Source organism: Micrasema longulum, unplaced genomic scaffold, assembly GCF_059751315.1.
Source record: "Micrasema longulum isolate JH-2025_06_02 unplaced genomic scaffold, ASM5975131v1 h1tg002080l, whole genome shotgun sequence".
Taxonomy (NCBI): domain Eukaryota; kingdom Metazoa; phylum Arthropoda; class Insecta; order Trichoptera; family Brachycentridae; genus Micrasema; species Micrasema longulum.
In genome coordinates, this window is record NW_028279247.1 from 158,417 (window position 1) to 169,830 (window position 11,414).

Genomic DNA, 11,414 nt, shown 5'->3' on the forward strand with positions numbered 1-11,414 from the left:
AATCACAAGAAAACATTTTTTAAGTAAAAGGGCAAAATAAAACAGATAGAGAAAAGATCGTGACTTTCTTTAAGAAAAACAACTGTTGATTTCCTCATGATATTCGCCAACAGCAATGAAAAGAAACAAATCGAACGGCGCAGATTATTCTATTAATTTTCCTTATAGCCATGTTGGGAAATACGCGTGGTTAACGGCGTCATCGGATGAGTGTATGATCCCTTGATCAGGTATCATCAACCTTCAATTGCTGGAGTATTGGCGTTTACCGTCATTCGACCAGTAATAGGGGTGGTTGTGCCAAGTGCATAGGAGCCCTCAAGCAACCACCGCCCCTGGCTCCAATAATGACCGAGTGAAGACGAACATTAACAGTGTTTACCAGCCCTCTATAACTGATCACTGATCAACAGGCAATCATACTTGAAATTGTCGGCGAAGAACTTAATGATCGAAGGAAATAAACTGAAATTGAACAATATACGAGTGTGTAACTTAGTGTGGAGAATTTCAATGTCTTCATTTGTTTTGGTTTATTTACGGACTTATTCAGTTCATTTAATAACAAATACCCAGCATTTTTTATGTACAGGTACAATTTAAATAAATTGATTAAAGTGAAAGTAATAAGGCCAGGACAAAAGAAAAAAAATGGCGACCTCGAGACAAGCTCTGGTCTATGTAAGCGATTGTTAAAATCTAGAAATACTTATACAAAAAAAGTCCAGATCCCATATCGAGTCAATACGAAACAGTCGAGACATTGGTGCATGCAGTTTGTGCTGTGCTGATCAAAGAACAGCACATCTTCATAATGACGCTTGCTTGTTCCAGTAACGATTTAAAAACGATTAAGCCATTTCAAATTAATTTATTTATATTTTTTATTTTATGGTTACACATTTATTACAGAAATTCATATCCAGTTATATATACGAGTAATTTGCATTTATGAGCAGTACATACATATTTTTAAGTTTTTGCTAGTGATACATCTAAACTGCCTAATTCGGGATCCCGTTTTAAGACAGCATATATATTTTTTTTTAGAATCTGTTATTTATATCATAAATATTATCCACTTCAATTATTTTTTTGTAATTTTCCCATTTTTACAATTAATATTCAAAAGGAGATTAAATTAATACATAATGTAAAATAACAAATAATAATAAGAATAAATTAAATTAAAAAAAAGATTAATGTTATTTCTACGTTTTTATAGGTTTGAGATTTTTAATATTGAATCCATATCTCCTAATGTAGTGTAGTTTACTCTCTCAAGGCCAATCATTCTTGTTACTCTTCTTAGAAGACGATGTTCCAACGATTCAATATGCTTTATCAAACTTACAAAGAAGTTAGATTTACTCCTAAAACAAATGTTCTAATAATACATTATAATGTCCATAAATGCTAAAATTTTGCGAAGCAATTTAGAGACTAATAATCGTAAAATGAAACCAGAAAATAACAGGCATTCCCCTATTTGCACCCAATTATGCATATGATAATGCTAGAGCACCAGTTGCAAAAAAAATTCAATAACTGAATATAAAAATGGAAAACGCGTGAAATGTTTGAGTGATATTTTTAGAAAGAAAATAAAATTGAGTCTCATGAATCCGCCATATTGACAATGTGCATCGATCTATTTGTATTTCTCGGCTGCTAAAAACAATATCAAGTAAAATACACTAACAAAAGCGTGTCACGAACGATCCTAAAAAAAGTATTGCTCGCGTAAGAGTTTATAGAAAATAAAATATATATTATAAAATGTACTCCACTGAGAAGGCAGATAATCGCTCTCGCAGATTGAATACAAAGGTGCTCATTTCACTTTATAAGGAATGCGTTTTTATAGCGCAGTCCTATAATTTGCACCATTTACGTTTAAAATGGGCTTTCGATTTCATGTATTAGCAGTAACACTTTATCCTGTGAGTCGGTCTGGAGGGTCATCCCGTGACGATTAAAGACTCTGAGATGGTCAAGTGAATGATAGGCTGAGGACAAAAGTCGTATGATAAAACGGAGAAAGTTTAGCTTAACAGCATTAAATTGTACGGCAAAGGGATATCACTGTAGAGAAAAAAAGACTGAACAGTAAATTTTCAGAAAGTCCAATAAAAAAAATTCCAAGTCGGAATTTTCATATTTTGTATAGCTTAAGTCTCTTTTTTTGGTAAGATTATATTATATCTATGTATTTTGAAAGATGAGTACCTATGGCCCATTTCGCACGTATTATCTTAGAGATAAAATTAGGGTGGATTAGCAAACGCTCTATAAATATTATAATTAATGACCGACATAAGTGTCAGTTTAAGCCAGTTTCGGTCAGAAAACGGATTTCAGCCGCGGTTTACGATTCGGCCAAAAATTGACCGAAACTTCGGCTCAGCCGAAACCAGTCGTCGGGATGTGTCGTATTACGTACTCGGATTTAATTAGAGATATTGGATTGTTGTCCACTTAAAAAATTAGAGTAAAAAAAAATAACTAGACTGACTTTTTGATTTGTTAACAATAGTTCTAAGATCGTTCATATTTATATTTTTAAAATTCATTTATAATTAATAAGTTAAAGTTGCCAAAGTGTTCATTAAAGAACCGTTATATATACATAATTTATATTTATAACATAACAAGGAACCAAAATGTGCAAAAAACAAATCATTTTTCTCATTATATTTATGCCGTCCAATTCATTGCGTATTTTGTTTTCACATTTATTTTAACGAACGCGTAAGTTTCAGCAATAAAAACGCCTATTTATGTGTTTTGAAGTGACTTTAAACTTATTTAAATAATTTTGGGTTTCAGATTCGCCAGAAAATCTTGTTTCGGCCGGTCACTAAAAATAAGTTAAAAAATCATTATAATGAAATAAAAATCAATGTACAATATTGAATTTTACCGAGCCGTATGGATTCGGACGATGCGTATGAAACGGGCCCATCACACGATTCTAAGTGTGGGAAGGGCGGCAAATCAAGTCACTGCAGTTTTGATTGTCACGGTCTATTGGAAATCCAAACCGCAGAATCCGATTCTCAACGCATTATCAGTAGCTACTGAAATTTGTTCAAAAACAATAAATTGTTCATGCCTGTGCCGGGTGCCTTTGCGGCTTCAACGCAAATTGAACAACAAAATGATTATCTCGATCTGAGAATCTCCCATAAAAATATTTTCAACTCCAGGTGTAATACTAAGACAAGACGGCGATGTAGTTTGCGCGTATTCGAAACGCTTTCGTTGGGTCTTTTTATATTCATCTCCGTATCTGTCGTTTATTTTTCTCCGTTATAAATCACGTGGCAAATAAGATTCTCAATTTTAATATGAAAACTCGGTGAACACATTGCATAATGCGGTTACCCGATGTTTTATTGACAATAAAAGCGACGGTCAAACCGAGCAGGGAAATGCTAAATAATCGAAAGCGCAAAATGTTGTACGAGACACAGGAGAATGAATAATTTAAGTAGGAGCGTGGTATTAAATTATAATAACGTAAAATAAACAAAGACGACGAAGATTTCTTTCGCTAAGTATAGACTACAGTTATGAGTTTTGACATTACAATAGACGCATTCGCAGTGAAGGTACGTTTGGGTTTCCTCATAAAGTGACCGCCGGGAATAACAATATGCAAGGAGGAACGCATAAATTAATGAGTACATTAATCATGCAACATCCGAAAGGTACACACGCAACGGTATGCTTCGCAATTCATCGGGACCATAAACAAACATCGCGAAACCGCGAACCTTATAAGGGAACATTCCCGGAGCGGTTATAGTCGTATAACGGGTTGCATTGATACACATTATCTGTCTGCGGGATGTGTATGATAATACACACTGCATCTGCATGAGAACTTATTTAGCTATTTGGAAATCCTTTTATCGCTGGACATTACCGTCTTGCGCAGAAGTCCATTGAGAGCATTGTATTTCACGACATTTACGATTTCAAATTTATAACGAAGAGTTTAGTTACTCCGCGAAGCCATCTAAAATGCGATTAATACGCGGTTTAGTGGAGGATTTTGAAATTATGCAGCATATTAGTCTAATATTTATGTATCTGACATTTACCCGAGACTTAAGCATTGGTCGTTTCATATTCCGATGTATAAATCTGCAAATAGTTTCGCATTTAAGATGCTTTACATCGCAGAACAGTGTCTCGTTCACATTACAATACCTACGGATAGTTCAATAGTCAAGTTCTGCTAAGTTTCAAATGTAATGTTTTCATTTACTTCACGTCCAAATAACAGTTGGTTTATGACGTCGATATATTTAATTACGATTCCTAAAATAAAACGACATGATCGTTCATCAAAATACCTTATATCTAATCAGCTATATTTGAATGCACTTGGAAATTTAAATACATTAGCATATTTCAAAGCAACACTATATTTGCATCGCCCCAAGGGTCTTAAAAGTATGTAAATGCAGAGCATTTAATAGATTATGTTAAACCACTCCCCAAAGCTCACTAGAATCATATTTTCTTTCTTTTTTATTTTTCTTTTATTTAGGAAACATACAGTACAGTAACACTGTTTTATATTTTACACAGTTAGCTTTAACTCTAATGGACCAGTGAAGTTTCCATATTATAAAATAATTATATGTAAGGTTATTAATTAAAGTACAAAAAAGAGAAGGAAAAAAAAACATAAATAGAAGTTGAGGTAGTAACCTCGAAACCGGTCGAAGTGTAATAAAAAAATAAAAAATAAAGTGGTTTATACAAATTTATAAACAAATAAGTGAAAATAGAAGTTGTTTAAAAATTAAAATCAAAGTAAAAAAATGAAGAAAATTTGTAAAAGTATTTAAAAGTTAAGAATTAAAATAAAGAATGAAAAACATGCTAAGATGTAAAAATAAAATAAAATAATAACATTTTATTAAAAAAGGAATAACATAAATAAACACATACATCTTTAAAGGATTCAAAGAAACGACGAGAAGAATCTTTAAATAAGAAATTAAATTTATGTCAATTTCAAAAACATCTTCAGAATTAATGAATGAATAGTAAGAGCAGCAATATATTGATTTTATATACACATACAATATTAGTAATAAAAAGTAGTTTAAAAGTATAAAAACATGTCAATGCAGCAGAGAAAAAAGAAGGAATAACAGGTGTAGCAACTAATATTTAAAATTTGAAAAAGCAATATAAGGAGAAAATTTAAACTAAAGGTAGTCGATAAAATTTGTGATTTTCGCAGTAATACAAATTTGAGTAGAAAAATTTGATTAAAATTAACAATATTAATGTATGTGATGTGAAGTGATGTAAGAGAAAAAGGGATCAGCGGGAGTTTTATTCAGAAGCTTTCAATACACTATTTATGAATAATTGTAATCCTGTATGATAGATATCTATATGGTTTAAAACGCTGTTAAAAGTCGAACATGATATATGTAAAAACGAATTCCGACAATAGTTCGTATGTGCATAATCATTATTTTTAGGTTTCAAGGGTTTTTCTACAATTTCTTTGTTTATTTATTCATATAAAGACACATGTTACAAAAAAAAAACAGTAACGTAATTCTAACTTTACGAGGCCAAGAGCCCTGTGTTGAGTTGGGGTACAGCAAAATAGACATTCATTTTTTTTTTTGTTGCAGGTCTGCAAATTACAACAACAAAACTGGAGAATGCGACTTGACCGACATGGACCGTATCACACTAGCGGGAGGGGAAGCTTTCGAACAGAATGAAGGTAAATTCATACTTTTCGAAAAAGAAAATAAAATTGCGAGCCAATTTTTGTATTCATAAATAACGTATTTTGGTTTTGTTATTAAGATACCGATTACTTGGAAAACAATTGCGTCGAGGAGCCTACAAAACTTTGCGAGTTCAAAAAGATGAGCGGAAGGATTCTGAAGACAGTCGACTCTGTATACCAAGATATCCAGACTGTGGAAGAATGCAGAGAGCTTTGTCTCAACTCTCCGTTCAGGTAATGAAACAATAATATAACTCATTCAAGTATTTTTTACGCTTTCCTTGAACTTGTGTATCTTTGCTGTGCTACTATAAACAGTTTTTGATTTTTAAAAAAATGTATATATCGTGGGCATACAAGAGAAATTGACCAAGTGACAAAATCAATAATGTTCAGGGGAGCCATTTTAGTGTTTTTCTTGAGTTCAATTGCTTCTCAAAGATCAGATTTTTCAAGAAGTTGATTGGTAACTTAACATTATATATACGGTACTTTCAACTTTAATGTAAAGTATGAACGTATTAAAAAAACATAATTACTTTAAAAAATAAATAAATTGAAAAACTTAGTCAATTTTATCTGTAAAATTTGACATGAAATTTCGCAGATAATCATTTTTGTTTCGTTCATTGAGGGAGGTAGTATTTTATTTTATAACTATAAATTATGTTTTTGGGATTTTTTTATTTGATTAATCCTTTTTTTATATTTATAAAGGTAAAAATACGCAGAAATACAAAATAAATGAAAAGGAACAAATAATTAAGAAGCGTTACGTAATAATCTAAAGAATACATTTTATTAATGAACTTTTTATTAAAAAAAAACCGTATCTGTCAAACACAAAACGTATGCGAACTCAGTAACTTCTAACCCTAACTAACTCTTTACTGATGACATAACCTACAAGTAAAATTGACTAACTGTTACTTGGTCAATTCTTTGGATCTTAAATTTAAGTAAAAGTGACTATGTGCATTGGTCTATTTTACTAGTCAAAAATCTGTGAGGTTCTATCAAATGGTCACATATTTTACAAATTAATTTTTTTTGGAGTGTCGGATCGACTTGGCATTTTTACCAGTCAAGCATTATGCTAATACGATGTCAAAAAGTCAATAATTTCAATTCATTATTTTTGCGAATTGTCACTTTTACTTGTATAATCACGATATGTCTAAAACAAATATATATTTTTTTCCAACGAAACAGGAATGAGGTTTAAAATTTATTTTACAGATGCCACTCATACGACCATGGAGATACCGGTGACAATGTATGCAGGCTGTCTCATCATTCTAGAGCTACTCTCGCTGACATTCAGGTAAGTCTCAAGATAGTAAATCATGATAAAGGAAAATGATTTAATCATGATCTCAGATATTGAATAGAATATATTGAAAGTAAATAAAACAGTAGTTTGAAAAAATGTAGATAGACTCTGGAACATGGGTACGAAGTACATAAATAATATATGAATTATGTTATCTTCATCTCAGATCATACGATAAGCTATTCAAGCAATACCGCCTTGCGGACGTGATATCGAAGTTAAATCTCAAGATAAAGCAATATCCTTAAATGGTTGTAAAAATGAATTTAAATAAGATATTTCAATGTATGCCATATTACAGGATCCTTACTTGGACGTGCCTGAAGCTGCGACATACGAACTCTCTTCGTGTTATAATGTGTCCATCGATTGTCGGTCCGGTGACATGGTGGCTAGGATTCAGACTTCTAAACTCTTTGATGGAAAGATCTACGCTAAAGGAAGTCCCAACTCGTGTGTGGTGGACGTATCGCAGAGTCTGGAATTCGAACTTCATATGGGATATAACAATATTGAATGCAACGTGAAACAGAATGGACTCGGAAGGTGAGCTAATTCACGCAATTGCATTTGATATAGAAATACAATTCACATATTACATTCTTATGAGTTATTTACAACTCGTTGAAAATAGCCACTAATTTGAAATATTCGGGTTAATCTTAAAAACTCTTCTTTTTATTTCAGATACTTAAATGACGTTGTAATCCAGCACCACGACACAATCGTCACATCTTCAGATCTTGGTCTTGCTGTAACTTGCCAATATGACTTAACGAACAAGACTGTATCAAACGAAGTAGATCTTGGAATCCACGGAGACATTCAACCTGCTCTATCCGAAGAAGTTATTGTGGATTCTCCCAACGTGGCAATGAAGATTACAGATCGGGAAGGAAACGACATTGTCTCATCAGCCGAAGTCGGAGATCCCTTGGTAAGTAAATACGTCACTAATAATCAATTTTCCGATGCCAAGCAGATCGCGCTTTAGTCTTCATGAACCAAATTTTACGGTAGTAAAACATAAATATTTTTACTAAAACTAAAATGTATCATTGGAATTCCAGGCTCTTCGTTTCGAGATTCTGGACCCCAACTCACCCTTCGAGATTTTCGTGCGCGAACTGGTTGCTCTAGATGGATCTGACTCCAGCGAAATCACTCTTATTGATGCCAGAGGTTGCCCTACTGATGATTGGATTTTGGGACCCATTCTCAAATCTGTCCAGAGCGGAAAGGTACGGATTTATTATATCTAGGAATAATAATTATATATATTAAATGAAATTGATAGACTATCGAACTGACCAGCGATGACAACAAACATATAATTTTTATTATAGATGCTGCTGTCTCATTTTGATGCCTTCAAATTCCCGTCGTCAGAAGTGGTCCAATTCCGTGCTCTTGTGACACCTTGCATGCCAACTTGCGAACCGGTTCAGTGCGGAAAGGATTCAGGATTAGGAGAACTGAGAACTTCCGTTCTTTCATATGGACGTAGGAAGAGGTGTGGTTATCTTTTTGATTATTTTAATTATATTTTGAAATTCTCCAAATAGTACATGGATAAGAAGCTTTTCAAAACAAGGCGATTGTGCTAATGTTATAGTACGTGAATCAGCAAAAAAAAGCAAATGCCAGCATAAAATAATTATTCATGATCACTTAAAATGGTGTAAAACCTTTGGTTGGTGGGGATTTTTCCGAACAGCACGAATAGAGGTAAACGAAGGAGGGCGAAATTAAGTATTTGATTGTTGGTTTACAGATCTGCCCCAACTCCTCGCGAAGACATGCTTCTGGTACAGACGATTCAAATAACCGACAAATTCGGCTTCGAGAAGCAGCGTGGTGGCAACCGCACCGGACTGGACAACGAGACGGTGTACGTGGAGTCTGGATCTCGTTCCGGAGTTTGCGTCGACGCTGGGGCTTTGGCTCTCGCCGCTGCCGCCTTCCTACTCGCTCAAGCCGCTGCCGCAGCAGCGTGGGCCCTCACCAGGCGGCGCCGCCGGGCGGCCGACAAGGCAGCGTCGCTCCCCCACGGGCTGGCGGCGCCACCGTCCAGTAGAGCCGACAGCATGTGCAAACTTTACGATACTGGATTCAGCCGCGCACACCATCGACACTTCTAATTTAAAATGAAATACGCACCCGCAAAAATAATTTCTATTTTGTAAAAAAACGTTTGAGGAGATAAGAAGTCCGGAAAAAATATTGTAAAAAAAAAAAGTTTTTCTAGATTGCTAGATCGGAATTGGATTTTTTTCGATTCATTTTTAATTTATATGACAGAAAAATAAGCGTTCAAAAAACCATTTTTATATTGGAGTATCGTTTCTAGAGACAGATGATTAGGTTAGGTCGTAGTGGACCGAACGTGGTGCGTACAATATTCTATATATGACTAGTAATTGCAATAGATAGCGATAAAAATATATAACGAAATAGATAACGAAATTTCATAAATCACAGTTATCGAAGAAGATTTCTAGTTATTTTAGAAGAGTTAATGGAGATAATATATTGGTGAAAGTAAAGAAAGGTTTACTCAGAAGTGCATTTAACTTGCATTAAACTACTGCGTGAAATTCCATTTCCGCTTTATCTACAGCAAAATACGCATGTAAGCCAGTATTTTTATGTCAAACAGGAATTTAAATTTTATCATATTATTATAGATTTTTGAAAACGGCAGATTCCCGCCGGATTCGCTGACCGCTAAGCAACGGATGTCCAGCGCAAGAAAACTAGACCCATACCCATACCGTTATTGCTACAAGCAACGCAATAGTAGAGAGTAATCACTAGGCGAACAGTATAAATAATAATATTAACATTATCTGACCCTCCGTTGGCGAGAACGACCCACTTCGGTCGCCAACATATCTTTTTCTCTCGTCAGGAAGTTAGGCCTTTGAAACCAGAAAGGGGTCACAATTTTTTTTAAACCCATTGTGAGGAAGATTTACCGTTAATAATTATATTCAACCGCCCATTATTTAGTTAATTTTCAGTTTTTAACATTTATTACAATTAAGAGCTTTTAACGTTAAAAACGTAACAATAACAACGTATAAAATATAATTTTCAATCAATAAGTTACATTAATTAGAAGTTAGGATAAAATAACACTACTTACGCTAGGAATTTAAATGTAATATTATTGCAACGTCAGGAGGTAGGGACGATTGAAATTTTCGAAAATGTTTTTGACGAGTGAAAGGGACGCAAGGATGAATGATAACTATAGGAATGAAAGTCATTTAGGAAAACCGTAGCATCAATTTTCTCTTGTCCCAACCTCCACGGTCACGCTAAGAACGACTTGAAGTGATGGAAAACTAAATGCACTTATTTATTTTTAAATAGTTATTTTGAGAAGAAAAAACGCAAAATTATATGAATCCTTATATTTAAATTCACAAGCACTGTAGGCGAAAAATTCCCTCCATGTTCGAGGTGAATAATAATCTCGAATATGTTAGGAATTTGGAATATCGCTTCAGTCGTTCTGCGACCGACTTTGTATCTCGTATTTATACTCGTAATAAGTTATAGCCTTAAAATTATGTACGACAATAATCATTACAGAAATAATACTATTGGAATAAAGTGCCTTTAACCGTGCAATCTATCGAGGTGTACTTAAAACGTATTGTAACCATGTTGGAATTATATTTTATAAAATAATAAACTTTTTCAAAGAATGGAAGGTCTTTTATTATACAAACAGACAAACAAACAAACAAACATATTAATATAAATGAAGTTAAAATCACAATAAAGTTGGAGATCACTCAATATATAAGAAATACTGAAAGCTCTGTGTTTGATTTTAAAAATATATATTTTTTAATGAAATATTTGCGGTTTTATGATTTCCACAAATTTTGGGGGCCATTTTCAACGAGTCGTAAATACAACGATGTTTAAGTATGTCCAAATGCTTGCAGACTGGCTGGATTTCCTCCCTATGGAGTTATTCATATTTAAATTTAGAGGGAAAACATTATTGAGAAGGGAATATGGACGTCTAGGCATTTACAGGGCTTTAGACCTATCATTGGCTGGTTTAAGAGGTCACTGTGTAACATTTACCATTCTGTCCATGTTTCAACATCCACATTCCCTCAACTCTTCCATCTGTTGACTTTTGCGAAGTGAATGTACTGCAGAATGATGCCCCTGATTTTATGTGCAATACTGATACAGTTATATTGGATTGTATAGAAAATGATCACATTGCTTTATTCAGTCATCACACTATTTCAGGTGAAACGTTTTAGCACGCGTGTC

General features: G+C 33.7%; 1 protein-coding gene across 2 annotated transcripts in view; it reads left to right on the forward strand.

Moving 5' to 3' along the window:
* The window catches only part of LOC148273094 (uncharacterized), a 150,359-nt gene extending 139,534 nt beyond the window's left edge, over positions 1-10,825 (forward strand). For both annotated transcript variants that reach the window (XM_088239153.1, XM_088239152.1), the window contains exons 5-12: positions 5,673-5,767; positions 5,854-6,010; positions 7,016-7,100; positions 7,411-7,655; positions 7,797-8,046; positions 8,180-8,350; positions 8,456-8,622; positions 8,884-10,825. In XM_088239153.1, coding sequence (XP_088095279.1) covers positions 5,673-5,767; positions 5,854-6,010; positions 7,016-7,100; positions 7,411-7,655; positions 7,797-8,046; positions 8,180-8,350; positions 8,456-8,622; positions 8,884-9,250 — 1,537 coding nt within the window. In that variant the 3' untranslated portion in view covers positions 9,251-10,825. The remainder of the gene's footprint in view (positions 1-5,672; positions 5,768-5,853; positions 6,011-7,015; positions 7,101-7,410; positions 7,656-7,796; positions 8,047-8,179; positions 8,351-8,455; positions 8,623-8,883) is intronic.
* Positions 10,826-11,414: the final 589 nt, after the last annotated feature.